This window comes from Trichechus manatus, unplaced genomic scaffold (assembly GCF_000243295.1).
Source record: "Trichechus manatus latirostris isolate Lorelei unplaced genomic scaffold, TriManLat1.0 scaffold00080, whole genome shotgun sequence".
Taxonomy (NCBI): Eukaryota; Metazoa; Chordata; class Mammalia; order Sirenia; family Trichechidae; genus Trichechus; species Trichechus manatus.
In genome coordinates, this window is record NW_004444016.1 from 9,428,264 (window position 1) to 9,443,899 (window position 15,636).

At 38.8% G+C, this 15,636-nt stretch overlaps 1 protein-coding gene and 1 pseudogene across 3 annotated transcripts in view; both read left to right on the forward strand.

Annotated features, from left to right (window-relative positions):
• NDFIP1 (Nedd4 family interacting protein 1) overlaps nt 1–15,636 on the forward strand; it is a 74,323-nt gene that overhangs the window by 53,107 nt on the left and 5,580 nt on the right. The window contains exons 3-8 of one of the 3 annotated variants that reach the window (XR_002824816.1): nt 246–376; nt 6,472–6,559; nt 7,471–7,595; nt 7,975–8,214; nt 9,860–9,926; nt 13,418–13,453. Coding sequence is in view for 2 of the 3 variants with exons in the window: in XM_004381130.2 (XP_004381187.1) it covers nt 246–376; nt 6,472–6,559; nt 7,471–7,595; nt 9,860–9,926; nt 13,418–13,521 (515 nt within the window). In the remaining variant the exon portion in view is untranslated. Of the gene's footprint in view, nt 1–245; nt 377–6,471; nt 6,560–7,470; nt 7,596–7,974; nt 8,215–9,859; nt 9,927–13,417; nt 13,524–15,636 lie in introns of those variants that run through there. The other 2 variants (XM_004381130.2, XM_023735638.1) reach the window with 2 other exon arrangements.
• On the forward strand, nt 2,285–3,057 carry LOC101358851 (60S ribosomal protein L17 pseudogene; annotated as a pseudogene).

The following is a 15,636-nucleotide window of genomic DNA, read 5'->3' on the forward strand; positions in this document are numbered from 1 at the left end:
AAAAGTCTCAAAAGCAGTTGGAAGGGAGAGTGCAAAGTGAGTCTGGAATTTAAATAATTGAGACGTGGATAAATTTAAAAATTATTTCTAGTCTCTCACATTCATCTATAAACATCTTTTGGTTCAGTTAGTCTATGTGTACTCTTTGGGGAATGGCTGGTTTTTGTTCTCCAGAGGAAATCCTTTTATTCCTCATTTCAGCAAATCATCAGATAATTGTGACTTATTCTTTATTTATTCTGCAGCATATTTTGACTACAAAGATGAGTCTGGGTTTCCAAAGCCCCCATCTTACAATGTGGCTACAACGCTGCCCACTTATGATGAAGCTGAGAGAACCAAGGCTGAAGCCACTATCCCTTTGGTTCCTGGAAGAGTAAGTACAACACACCATTTTACTTGATGGCTGATTTGTAAGAATTAAGTTATTTTCATGATCCAATTTTGATTTGTTACTTATGATTGTTTTGGTTAGTAAGAGTACAGTTAATTTTTAAAAGCAAGTACATTTTCTTTTGTGCTGAAAAGGATGTGGTAAAGAGACACAAATGACCAGAAGATCACAAGTAAAGCCAGCTTTTTTTCCCCCTGTGTCTCTACTACTACCACCACCTTCTCAAGTCTCCTGGAATGGCTAAAATGTCTTTAAGCAGGAGTGATTTAGGAAATACACTGACTTTGCCTTGATTCTGCATACATACTATTTTAGTGTTATGTGGATGGCTGCTAGAGAGATCAATGTTGAGAAGAATACATAAATGTAATTTCATGGAATTTATAAATTCATAAAAGGGACCTTAAAAATCATCTAGATGAACCCCTTGCTAGTAGCAATCCAGGTCATGACATCTGTGGAGGCACAGTGAATCCCATCTGGCCTAATGTTGAGTCATGGGGAAGAGGGTGGAGTGTGATGTAAGCCAGCCAGAGATTTTTGGGCACTCTTGGTTCTTGACGTCAGACCTGTAAATGATGTTGATATTGTTTCATAAACATTTATCCAGGTTGGAGTTGCTGCAGGCAGGGCCTTGGGCCAAATACTGGGAGAATGGGACACAGGATCCAGTCTCCAGGAAAGTGAAGAAATCAGGGCTCCAGTATCTGGTTGCTGGCAGGAAATGAGGGTGAAAGATAAGCCCAGTTAGATAGTTTGACCCCAAAGGTTCCCCTGGCTTTAGGTTAGTGGTCTGTGTACAGTCTACACCTACGACTGGGAGTAACCAAAAACCAAACCCACTGCTGTTGAGTCAGTTCTGACTCATAGTAACCTTGTAGGGTTTCCAAGGCTGTAAATCTTTATGGAAGCAGACTGCCACATCTTCCTTTCATGGAGTGGCTGGTGGGTTCAAACCTCAACCTTTTGGTTGGCAGCCGAGCGCTTTAACCACTGCGCTGCCGGTGCTCCTACTACTAGGGGCGGAGGTCCTAAAATCACTGCCTGACAGACATAATGGTTTATGAGCCAGTCTAGGTTGATCCTAAACCAAAAAAAAAACAAACCATTGCCATTAAGTCGATTCTGACTCATGGTGACCCTATAGGTTGATCCTACATCAGTGTATTCAGTTCTTGTAGGTGCCAGGGAGGGACTAAGGAGGAACTTTGGGGGTGAATTCCTTCCTCATGGAGTTTATTGTCTAGAGCAAAACAGTCATAACTACCATGTATGGAAAGCAGATGACATGCTTGATACTGTGCTTGGTGTTTTATGTATTGTTTCCTGCCCTTACAATAACCTTGCAAGGAAGAAATTATCCCTACTTTACAGATACAAAAATTGAGGCTCAGCGAGATTAAGTAACTTGCCCAAAGTCATATAACTAATAAGTAGCAGAGGTGAGAGTCACATTCAGATCTCCCAGACTCTGTAGTCCTTATATATTTCACTATGCCTTATAGACCTATTGGAAAATATGGTAAATGTCCTGTGGAAATAGACCATTATGGAGATTGCCTCTGAGTAATTGTAGAACTCTTCAGAATACTTTCGTTTGACCAAGTACATGTTGAGGAGTCTCTTAAAGAAGTACTCAGCAAACATGCATAGAGAACCTTTTTTTTTTCTCCAAATTTTATTTATTTTGTTGTTGATGAGACTATACACAACAGAACACACACCAATTCAAGTTTCTGCACGTACAATTTAGTGACATTGATTACATTCTTTGAGTTGTGCAACCATTCTCACCCTCCTTTTCTGACTTGTTCTTCCCTCATTGACATAAATTCACTGCCCCCTAAGGTCCTGTCAAATCTTTGGAGTTGCTTTTGTCAGTTTGATTCCATATAGATAGTTCTTAAAAGAGCATAATGCGCAAGGTAGGCCTTTTTTAACTAGTTAAGCTAAACTGTTGTTTGTTTTTAAGATGACTTCAGGATATCTTTGCTTTAAAGTTTAATTATCTCAGGGCAGCTTTTCCCGTAAGCGACCTGAAGTGATCTCACAAAATGGTTCGCTACTCACTTGACCCAGAAAACCCCATGAAATCATACAAATCAAGAGGTTCAAATCTTTGGGTCTATTTTAAGAATACCTGTGAAACTACCTAGGCCATCAAGGGTGTGCATAGCTGAAAAGCCACCAACTACCTGAAAGATAACACTTGGCAGAAGCAGCGTATGCCATTCTGATGTTATAATGGTGAAGTTGGTAGGTGTGCCCAGGCCAAACAGTGGGGTTGGACACAGGGTCGGTGGCCCAGAAAGAGTGCTGAATTTTTGCTGCACATCCTTCAAAATGAAGAGTAATGCTGAACTTAAGTGTTTAAATGTAGAGTCTATGGTCACTGAGCACATCCAGGTGAATAAAGGCCCCAAAATGTGCCACCGCCCTTACAGAGCTCATGGTCAGATTAACCCATACATGAGCTCCCCCGTCACATTGATATGATCCTTACTGAAAGGGAACAAATTGCTCCTAAACTAGATGAGGCGGTTGCACAGAAGAAAAAGATACCCCAGAAGAAACTGAGGAAGCAAAAACTTATGGCTCGGGAGTAAATTCAGCTTAAAATAAAATGCAAATAAAAGAATTAAAAAAAAAAAAAATCATCTCGGGCAGTAGTTTCAGGGGTTCATCTACCCTCCATGGCTCTAGAAAGTCTAGAGTCCATGAGAATTTGAAATTCCATTCTACATTTTCTCATTTTGATCAGGATTCTCTTGTGGAATCTTTGATCAATATGTTCAGTAATGGTAGCCGGGCACCATCCAGTTCTTCTGGTCTCGTAGCAAAGGAGGCAGTTGTTCATGGAGGCAATTAGCCACACATTCCATATCCTCCTCCTGTTTCGGAGTCTCCTTCTTCCTCTGTTGTTCTGGGTGAATAGAGAACAGTTGTTGTGCCTTAGGTGGCTGCTTGCAAGTTCTTAAGACCTCAGGCACTATGTAACGAACTAGGAGGTAGAACAGAAGCACGAAACAAGTTATTAGGCCAATTACCATATTTTTCCAAAAATAGTGCACACCTTCTATGTTTGCTTGCCAACTGCTTCCTCCCCCTGCGAGGTATTTTCATAAGCGCTGCTGTGCCAGTTTTTTTTTACATGTAAATACAGTAACTGGAATGTGCCATGAAACTCTGACCCTGAACCTCCAAATTAAGGAACCAGATCCGTTGAGGTTTGCACATTTAAGTCCTTAATCCATTTTGAATTTGTTTTTGTGTATAATGTGAGACATGAATCCTGTTTCATTTTTCTGCATGTGGAAATACAATTTTCCCAGCACCCTTTATTGAAAAGACTCTTCTTTCTCCACTGAATGGACTTAGCACCCTTGTCAAAAATCAGTTGACCATAGATGTGTGGGTTTATTTCTGGATGCTAAATTCTTTTCCATTGGTCTGTGTGTCTGTGTTATACCGGTACCAGGCTGTTTTGATTACGGTAGCTGTGTAGTATGTTTTAAAATCAGGAAGTGTGAGTCCTACTTTGTTCTTCTCTTTCAGCATTGCTTTAGCTACTCGGGACTAGATAACCTTTTTAGGCAAGATGCTCTATATTTTGCAGTGGTTAGGTAGAAAACTTTTTATAAGGTGATGTTCCTGTCGTGCGGAGGCTTCAAATCCAGCTAGGGGTAAGAGGCCCACAAATACCCATAACTAAGCAGTGCAAGAGCAGTGGATCAAAAAGAACCCTTTTGTAATTGCTGTGGCATATATAATTTTGCTCAACAACCAAAATATATATACGAATATATATGTATGTGTGTTGTATGTATGTATATGGGACTATATATGTGGTTATGTATATGCATGCATATATATTCATATATATAATAAAGCAATAGAGGGCACAGTTACAGGGATACTACTTAGACATAACTAAACACCTTGCAGGATTGGTTTTCTGGGTTTGAAGTCTTAGGACCATAGTCTCGTAGGACAGCTTGGTCAAGTGGCATAATATGGTTCATAAAATTTCTGTTCTGCAACCTAGTCTGGTGAGTAGTGTCTGGGGTCTTAAAAGCTTGCAAGTGGCCAGCTAAGATACAACTATTGGCTGGTGGTCTCTTCTTATCTGGCAGAAAAGAGAAGGAAACCAAAGATGCAAAGAAGAATCTAGTCTGCAGGACTAATAGTCTACACAAACCACAGTCTCATCTACCCTGAGACCGAAAGAACTAGATGGTGCCTCTCTGCCATTGTCGACCATTCCGATCAGGGCCACAATAGATGGATCCTGATAGAATGGGAGAAAAATGTGGGACAAAACCTCAATTTTTTAAAAAACCCAGAATTTCTGGACTGGTTGAGAGTACAGGATTCCCCAAGACTATTACCCTGAGATACTCTTTAGACCTTGAACTGAAACTATCCTCTGAGGTCACTTTATAGCTAAATAATAGATTGGCTCACAAAATAAAGAATATCACCCGTGAGTACTGTGCTGTTTTTTTAAAAAAAAAAAGCAGTGAACCTCAAGAACTGTGACTTTGTACTGGGTAATCATGGGGAAGATGGGATTTGAAGTAGGCCCTGAGTTTTGATGGATAAAAAAGGTAAAAAATATTCCAGAAGGAAAAGCCCAGAAAGCAGGTATGGCATTCAGTGAGCTATAGGGCGTGGTAATTGGTTTTGCTTGAACAAAGGGTTTATGAAAAGAAACAGGAAGATGTGACCAAAACTGTAGGGTGTCGAAGCCTCAGAATGCTCGGCTGAGGTATTTGGACTTAAAATGTAGATTAGGAAGAGTCCTTCAAAATGTTTGATGAGTTTTGATAAGACTAGTGTGGTATTTGAGAAACATTAACCTGACCACAATTTTTAGGAAGAATTAAGGTGGTCGAAATCCTGAGGACAGGAAGAACAGAAGGCATTTGCAGTATTATTAAGAAGTTAGTGTGGAGTATATCTTTGAGTAATTATGCAAAAAACAATTAGTTTCTGATTTGGCAAAGCCTCATTTTTTTTGTTTATGTGAAGTCAGAGTACTAGGTATTTAATATCTAAAAAAAATTAATTACAGAAAATATTCTTAAAAACATTTCAAACAATATAGGAAGCGTGTTAAGTTAAAAATGGAAGCTGCCACTGACACTTCCTTTTTGCCTCGTTCCCACTCCCCTGGGGAACCACTGTCAACAGTTTGGTATGGATGGATCTTCCCAGTCTCTTATTTGTAGGGCAAGTTTTGATTGTCCCTAAAATATATATTTGAGAAACACTTATTGGGCTATGTACAAGTCTGTCATTTTTACTTTTAAATGTATATTCAGTTATTTATCGGTATCTCAATACATACCTACAGCTGTTGAAAAGGTAGGCTACATAGGTTGGTGTCAGTGTTGACAGGATTATATTCCTCCTAGACCTTGAATATTATGTTACCAAATTAGGATGGAAGAATGGAAAAGATCCTGTCTGCCAGTAATATTGGAGGTGAGATGATTTCAGACCTATCTGCCAATAGAAACACATGCTTATGGAGTTGAGCAATGGGCAGCCCTGTAGACTCTTCATGTATGCTCATGCTGTCCTTTTCCCCCCATGTCAGTCTCATAATACACTTGAGCTAGTCAATTTTATCGCCTTAATACAGGCCCTGGGTTACTAATATTCTAGAATGTAAGGCAAATGTGTCAGTAAATTTTCTCTTTTTTCTTTTCTTTAGATATACATAAATAAAAAGGAAGATGAATAGCTGTTTGTGAACTTCTTCATTTCTAAAGTCTGTTGTTAAAGAATTTGGGGTCGTAAGATGAAAAGTCCCTTTTGTCTAGAAAACTGTGGGGATAGAAGAAAGATTTGTTTGTTCTTTAATTATATCTTTTACTTACAAGGTAAAATGAATTTTTTAGTGCATACTGAGCCATAATGCTCATAGTTTTGAATTGAACCAAAGCAATAAATTTTCTCGTGGGCACTTTTTTTTATTTTTTGCTCATTTTTTAATTTTTCTTGATGTCTTTCCTTTTTTGCCTAGAAATCATTAGTTATGAATTTATGTTGTTCTTTTTCTTCTTATTTAGGATGAGGATTTTGTGGGCCGGGATGATTTTGATGATGCTGACCAGCTGAGGATAGGAAATGATGGGATTTTCATGTTAACATTTTTCAGTAAGTATATACACATAGCAGAGCCACATACCACAGACTAGCGTGCTTTGGGTTATGGGTGAGTCTGACCAAATTAAAATAACTAGTTGAGCTAATACATTAGTACATTATATTTATTTGGTACCTTTTTCTGGGATGTTAGAGCTTAGTACATTTTTATCTTAATATCCTCTCTCTTTGTTTTCTATTTCTGTGAATATTTTTGGAAGATATAATTAAAGCAGTTATGGGGAATGCTGCATTTTCACGTGCTAAGCCTCTTTTTACAGATCTGTAAGACCCCTTAATATTGCTCCTTCTCATGCCTGACCTGTAGAATTGGAATTAAATGCCTTTATCTGATAAATTTTATTCTGCAGACTTCTGTTTTCTGATAGATCAAAGTCAGCCTGATTATTCCCCTTGATGTGATTTTGCATTTGTCTTTCCACGCGACTAACTCAGAAGTGAGCAACCATTTCTTTTATTTGCTATGTTAAAACAATAAAATGGTTTCTTCCAAGAACATGCGGTGCTTTTAGAGGTGAAGTTATGAAGCATCAAAATTCATAGAAGCAGGAAGATTAATAACTTGAATATCAGATTACTTGGGGGCACCAATTTAATGTTCAAGGCATTTATTTATTGGAGTGTCACATGCATACAGTAAAGATGAATAAGCGTACAGTCTGATGAATGTTAAGTCCAAGTGTACAGTTTGTAAATGTTAGGGCATTTTTGAAAGAGTGAATAGAAGTAGACTTAATAGGGTAAAGCCCAATATTCAAAGAGGATGTTTTCTTGCTTGCTTTGGGGGAAGACAGCAGTCTTTTATCTTTGGGAAAGCCATTTAAGCAGAAGCAAATATAAAGGCTCTTTTGCTACTTTGCACAGGGCATGTCTGATATGTTTTTTCCTCTGTGCTTTTACAGTGGCATTCCTCTTTAACTGGATTGGGTTTTTCCTGTCTTTTTGCCTGACCACCTCAGCTGCAGGAAGGTATGGCGCCATTTCAGGATTTGGTCTCTCTCTAATTAAGTGGATCCTGATTGTCAGGGTAAGTTGTACCACAGAAAAGATAGACTTTGCAGAGAGATGATAATTAGAATGATTTGAATATTTAATTTTTCATCTGTGTGGGGCTTTTTATTTTAAGGAGCGCTGGTGGGACAGTGGTTAAAGAGCTCGTCTGCTAACTGAAAGGTCAGCGGTTTGAACCCAGCAGCTGCTTCGCAGGAGAAAGATGTGACAATCTGCTCCATAAAGATTTACAGCCTCAGAAACCTTATGGAGCAGTTCTACTCTGTCCTACAGGGTTGTTATGAGTCGGAATCGACTCAATGGCAGTGCATTTGGTTTTGGGTTGGTTTATGTTTTGTTTTGGTTTTTTGTTATCTCAGCATTTTAAATGTGACTTCCGGTTGTTTTTGCTGTAGTTTCGTGATGAAGTTGAACAGAAATCAGTTGCAGTTGGATTATTTGATTCATGCACACAAGTTATGTAGTCAAATCTGGTGACTATTGTTGGCCCATGAGCATCTATCCTATAGGTTGTTTGCCAGCTGCCCTCTCTTTTTAAGCTTATAATACGATAATACCTGTGTTGGTTCTGAAATTAGTTGTTTTTAAAATAGAAGGAAGGATACGGATATCAACTCTATGGTGTCTCATCAGAAGTGGGTATTCCTCTCATTAATTTTAAGTTTTATTCTAGCTTCCTTCCTCCCTTTTTTCTTTTCTCCCTTTTTCCTCCCTCTCTTCCTTGCTCTCTTCCTTCCTTCTCTTCAGGATTGGTTATCAGTAGCATCGTTGGTTATGCCAAAACGTTCAAGGAGCCAAAATTGTTGAACTACTACATTAGGGGGCCTTACCTCTGAAGTAAATTAGAAAACTGTCTTCAGTGATTTGGGGGTTACCAGTTAGTAAAAATCGCATGAAGTAATTAATGTAAAGCTGTAAAGATCTAGTCTCTTAAAGTGTCCTCTGACATCAGATAAGCTTATTGCTATTGTTAACTTTATAGACAGAACTAATTTATGTATCATAAATTGGTATTCCTAATTCATTAATGAGTATTAATTGACCATTTGGAGTTTTTCAAAGTAGTTCTACTTTATTTATTCTAAAGCAGTTGTTAACATTTTTAGGATCCCAGACTGCTTTGAGAATCTAAGGAAAGTTACAGGCTTTTCCCCAAAACAGAGGCACAATATACACATCTCAAACACAGACTTTAGGTGAAGACCCAAGCCCTAAAGACGTTTTTCATTCCTTCTCTAAATCTTATTTGTTATTTTATTAGGAAATGACATATTGCATCTTAATTATAAAATTGTGAAACTCTTGAACACCAAAACCTCCAATAAAATTGGTTACCAGTCTTGTTTTAACTAAATGTTTTAACTAAATTGACTGACTTTCTCAACTGAATTGAGTGGATCAACTTTCATCCGTTAAGATGCTTTTGGTTGTAAGTAACGGAAAACCTAGCTCAAAATGGCTTAAAAAAACAAGTGAGAACAGTTTGTTATTTCCCATAACAAGTTCTCACGTGGGCCTACTCTGGTGTTAGTTGAGTCAGTGGTTTGGTAATATCATCAGGAACATCTGACATTTTTGCTGTCCTGTGGTGACCCTGTTGGTGTACCTCCCCTTCCCCTCATGGACAAAAGCTGTTTCAGGTATCACATCGAAACACAACAGTGGTCAGCAGAAAAAAATGGAACAGTTTCTTCTCTTCCCTTTCTCTTTAAGAGGCAGGAAACCTTTTTAGAAGCCTTCAGTTCATAAGGGCCAGAATAACATCAGGTGCCCATTCCTAGACTAGTCTCTGGCAGGGGGATGGTATTATCCTGGTATACATGACAGAGCTTTCAAGGTCAAGGCAAGGCAGGAGGAGTAGGAACAAAATCAGGGCTCATTAGAAAGGTGGCGATGATAGTAGCCAAACAGTTTTGGTGCTGGGTAAGCAAAGTAAAACTCTTCAAAACACATTTCTAGGAGGGTGAATATTATGCGAGCCCAAAAAAAAGCGTTTAAAAAAGCAAAGTTTGTACATGTTCAAAACAAAGAGTCCATAAAGTTAAAGCTATCATATTTCAGTATTTCTTTTCCATAAAAGGAAACATATTTGATGGTCATATAATGATCAAAAATCAGTTAGTAATATATACAGTACTTCCACTTATTTTCTTTATTATTGCAATGGCTAAATGACACCATTAGCATACAAAACAAAGTCTTGTGTTTTCTGTACCCTTAAGTTAAAAAGTAAAATTGTGTCTGTTAAGCTGCTATAAAATGTTTTACTTTATTTTTCAGTTTTCCACCTATTTCCCTGGATACTTTGATGGTCAGTACTGGCTGTGGTGGGTGTTTCTGGTATTAGGTAAGTGCTTTTAGCATAGAAAAGGGAGGAAAAACATTATGTTAAATTTTAGAAGTAAAATTACTTTTAGTAAACCCTCATCTTGTTTACTATACAATAACATATTAACCCTATAGGACAGAGTAGAACGGCCCCATAGGATTTCCAAGGAGTGGTTGGTAGATTCGAACTGCCGACCTTTTGGTTAGCAGCCCAGCTCTTAACCACTGTGCCACCAGGGAAATCACTAATAAGTATAATTTTAAAAATGTTTCTCTATTTGAATACTTTAACAAGATCTTAATGATTAGGTGGTTATCACCATCAGAGTAACATGCACGTTGTAAAAAGTCTCTTAGTGGTGGTAGGTTTTCTTGAACCCATTCATATATACATCTCAAGGCCCCCATCTGCCCAGCGGGGCATAATGATAAGATATTTCTGCAGTGTGTTGTTTTTTTTCCCTTGTGAGTTGTTGCCTTTAAGTGCTCACAGACTTAACCCTAAGTTGGTCATAGTCATACTGTTGTTACGGACTCAGGGGTGTGTGGCCCATCTTTGGTTGGATCTGTCAGTAGAAAACAGAAAACATACAGCCCTGCTAGACATAACTTCTGGAAGAGGCACTATAGCTCACTGTTGGTGAAGATAGGAATTCTTTTGTGATGAGGAGGAGGTTTTTTTTTTTTAAAGTACCAGGTGTTTCAGTTGTCAGTTGTGAGATTCTATTTTTCATTCAAAATACTTATTTTCAAATCTTTTTTTCTAAGACATTAAAGCAAAGAAGTGAACTTTGGAGGTGAATTCTTTTAATGTTGGCGTCTTCATTCTTTGTAAAGAAGATGTATATAATATAATAACAGAGATCACCACCGCTGCTGTCATTTCTACAAAACAGTACTGGGGCCGTCTTGTAGTGTTAGCGATGGTGTGACTATCTCTCTGTTTCCGTGACATCTCTTTCTCCTATCTCCTGTTTTGTTGCCTCCTTAAGATTCTTGGTGGCTGGACTGCTTGATGGGTCTGGCTAGCACATATAGCACTCATGCCCAATAGCTGTTTAATAGGTTCAGGACCTGCTTTGCCTAGGCTGACCAAGCCATGTATTGTTGACTCCAAATTTTACTTAGAAAATACAAGTTTTTTATTACGCCACTCCCTCCCCGTCCTACCCATAGCATCATCTATTATACTACTGGTCATTGGGATCTCAAGGGATGAGAAATAGTGATTTTTTTCCCCGTCTTGATTATTGAGAAGTTCAATGCTAAAAATGACCTACCAAAAAAACCCAAACTAAACCTGTTGCCATTGAGTCGATTCCAATTCACAGCAACCTATAGGACAGAGTAGAACTGCCCCATAGGGTTTCCAAGGCTGTAATCTTTATGAAAGCAGACTGCCACATCTTTCTCCTGCTGAGCAGCTGGTGGATTCAAGCTGCTGACCTTTTGGTTAGCAGCCAAGTGCTTAACCACTGAAATGACCTACAGGAGTTATTTAGGAATAGTTCCTTTGCTTACTTATTCTCTAAACTGTACCTTTAAGAGAAAGGCTGGGTGCTTGTCTCCTCCCAAACCTAAAGTCAAATCAAACTCTGAAATAGACCAAAGAAGAGCCATTAAGCATATTTTCAGATTGATTGTTAACAGTTTAGGTGAGCTAAAGAAATTAAACGGATTGATTTCTTCTCTATAATAAAGTTTCATGGGAGATGAGTTTATAAACTCTATAACTTACCATCCTTAGCTACTTACTGCTTACTTGTAAACAAAAAATGGTGAGGCTTTGGATGCACTTTCTGTAGCAGTGCTGCCACTGTTTGGGTCATTCTGGGGACTTCTCTTTTGAGAGAACCAGTTTTTTGGAGTTTCTCCTGCAGGGGCAGTGGTATTCTTTGTAGAGCTCATAAGCTGGCAGCTCATGGGCTACATCCAGTCATGTTTTGTTCACTTCACATTTATTTGAAAAGTTTTTAAAATTAGTTGCTAGCATTTAAAAATCAGGAGTTTTTGCATAAAATGTCTGAATTTCTTAGTTTTCTTAGAAATTGGAATATCTTGCAAAACTGGGCCTCCAATCCCACGTGGCAGCCTTAGACTGGACATGAGTTGTGGCTTCCCCCTCCATATAGGTCATGTGCTCTCCAGTTCACAAGGATCTCCCCTCACCCCCACATTTAAGGATGTGACCTCTGCTCTATAGTTACTTGTTGCTCTTGGTGCCAGACAGAGCACTGTTCACTAAGCTCAGCTCTGGCAACTTGTGGTTATTGCCAGAAATCATTTCTACTACCTGAGTATGAAGACTTTTCCACCATTGAGTATATTTTAAAATGTGTCTAACAGAAAGTAGGTAAGTGGTTGCCAACGACTGACAAGAGGGGAATAGGGAGGGGGGGAATAGGGAGTGAGTAAAATGTTCTAAAATCAGATTATTGTAATGGTTGTACAATTATGTAAATATACTAAAAACCAGTGAATAGCACACCTGAAATGGGTGAACTTTATGGTATATAAATTATATCTCAATAAAGCTGTTCTAAAAATGCGTCTAAGCCTCAGAGAGTATCTCTGAAGGAGGAGGGCCAGGAGTGTCTGAGACACCGTTGGAAGGGACACATTACCTGCCTTCCCCCAACCTGTTTCCGAGAGGTGCAGGCATTTCTGAATGCAGATTCTGGTATGCTGTTGGGTGCCACGGAGTCGATTCCAACTCATAGCACTCCTGTGACAAAGTAGTACTGCACCACAGGGTTTCCTAGGCTGTAATCCTTACAGGAGCAGATTGCCAGGTTTTTCTCTCAGGGAGCTGCTAGGTGGATTCACCCCGCCAGCATTTCCATTAGCAGCCGAGCGCTCAACCATTGCGCCACCAGGGCTCCTTGATTCTAGCATAGTCATGTAAAATCATTCTCATTACTTCACTGTCTGGTAAATAAATAAATGGCATAGTAACCTGTGTAAATTAGAGTACAGATTTGAGACTGAGAATTACCACAATAGGTAAGGGAATCCTGACATCTAGTGGACAACATTATGTACTGTAGTTAGCAAAAAAAAAAAAAAACAGGTGGGGGGGTTGGGTGGGAAGGAAGGAAGAATCCCATAACAAGAAGGGATGAAAAAATATTTCACCTGAGAAAAACACAGTTATCACTCTCTGTTTTAGGAGTTAATTATCTTGGGATTTTTTTTTCTAAAAGTCAGAGGGTAGATTTTGATATACTTCTTAATGAGGTTTCCAAATGTGAATGTATGTTCCTTTTAGACCCATCAGATTCTGAGTGTGCAAAAGAGACACTGATTTGACTCTTAAGAATGTATTTTCTCATTGAGGAATGGAGAATTTTTTATGGAAAATCCTATGGAAATTCTGGAAGAAATTGTTTATGTTTTGATAGCTTTTAACAGAAAAATGACCAAGTATTGCTATCTAGAGGGGTATTTCTGGGGAGGAGACTTAGTGTGGAAATTATAAATTCATTCTTGACTTTTCTTTTTTTGAATTAGGCTTTCTCCTGTTTCTCAGAGGATTTATCAATTATGCAAAAGTTCGGAAGATGCCAGAAACTTTCTCAAATCTCCCCAGGACCAGAGTTCTCTTTATTTATTAAAGGTATTAAAGGAAAAAAAAAACAACAAAACAACTTTATTCAAATCCCGGTATAATCATGTGAGACATTGCAGATTTCCATTCATTTTTTTTTAAAAAAACTTTCTTACTGTTTTAATGTAGACAAGTTGCTTAAAATGATTTTAGCTTCTTGGGTCTCATAAAGTGTGTTTTTAACACTTTATAGGGGCAGCAGGCAGTTTGATGCCATCACCCAAGAGCATGAGGCTCTTCTTTCTCCCTTCAATCTTTGAGGCACATGCCTTTTTCCTTGGCTCTTGGACAGGTCTTTATACTGAGTGTCCAGTACTGCTCTTTTTCAAGCTAGCCTTTAATTCTACTCAAATGATTCTTAGGCACCTATTAAGAGTAAGGACCTGTGATAGGGGATATAAAGGGTAAGGAAGCCACAGCTGCTGCCTTTTAGCAACTTCTAGTTTAGTATGGGGTGTTTCGGTCTACAAAAAGCTTTTGATAAAGGTAAGTTAGGAAAACCGTCTTCGGACAAAACTTCATCGTGTGTTCTGACAGTGCAGAAGAGGCGGGCTCAGGGTGTCTTGATGTCATCAGGGAGCCAGGATATTTGGCTAGGACTCAGAGTCCCAGAGTTTTGAATCCCAAATCTCAAAACCACTGCTCACTGTTCGCACCAGTTCCAGAGGACAGTATTCAGAAGGAACCTTTCAGGCCAAGTCACTCTGCTATAATTCTGTAGGACCCCTAATCCCCAGAGCCAGGCTGGATCATAGGTACTTCAGCAACTGCTTTTGCCTGGGTTATTGACAAGCCCAAGGTTTCCATCTCTTCAAATTTGTCAGGCTTCCTTGGTGCCTTTCTTCAGATCCAGAGCCTGGTGTTACTACTCTGGTGGGAAGGAGGGTCAACCCAAGGAAAGGAAGAGGAGAAAAGGGCCTTTTCCCTGGCCTAGAACACATGGTTTTTCCCAGAGGTTGACGCCATCTTACATCAGTAACCACATAAGGGAAGAGAGAGGAAATCCTGAGAAAGAGTAGACCAGAGAGAGGCCTCACTAGTAATGAGACCTAATAGGCCGCCTTGGACTTCGCTCCTTGTTCCTTGCACCTTGGTTGGAGTGGGTGAACTGGAGTGGAGCCTGAGCACCACTTAGAGGCCAGTCCAATTGAAGGCCTCAGGCAAGGCTTTGTAAAGGGTATAGCAGAGGACACAAACCTTAAACAACAGGTAGAATTTCAACTAGTGGAAATTGGATGGGGTGGGGAACATGTAACAAAAACTTTTTTTTTCAAGCATGGTATAATAGCATTCATTAAATTTTTTTCATATATCAGACACTGTGTTAAGCAATAATTAAGTGTAATTATGTAAGGAACAGTAAGATGGTTATACTGATAAGCAAACTCAGAAATATGCATGATGGAGTATATTAGGCGTTTCTTATAAAAATTAAAGCATACAAGTAACATAGGCTTATGTTGGTTAAAGTCAGTTTCTTCAAGTGAGTATATGCTTTTATTTGAAAAACAATTTTAATCACTTGTGTTTATGAATTTAAAAAAAAATTACTTTGTCGTTGAGAATATGCACAGCAAAACATACACCAATTCAGCCGTTTCTACATGTACAGTTCAGTGACATTGATTACATTCTTTGAGTGCAGTCATTCTTATCCTACTTTTCTGAGTTGGCCCTCCCTCATTAACATAAACTCATTGCCCCTACGGTTCGTATCTAACCTTTGAGTTGCTATTGTCACTTTGATCCCATAGAGATAGTTCTTGAAAGTGCATAATGCTCAAGGAGACATTTTTTACTAGTTAAGCTAAACCATTATTTGTTTTTAAGACTTCAGGGGATATTTTTGGTTTAAGGTTTAAAGGTTATCTTAGGGCAGTAGTTTCAGGGGTTCTTCCATCCCCCATTGCTCCAGAATGTGTGGAGTGCATGAAAATTTGAATTTCTGTTTTGCATTTTTCCCATTTTGATCAGCATTCTTCTATAGCATCTTGGATCAAAATGTTCGGTAATGGTAGCCGAGCACCATCCAGTTCTTCTAGTCTCATGGCAAAGGAGGCAGTTGTTCATGGAGGCAATCAACCACACATTCCATATCCTCCTCCTATTCCTGTGTTTATGG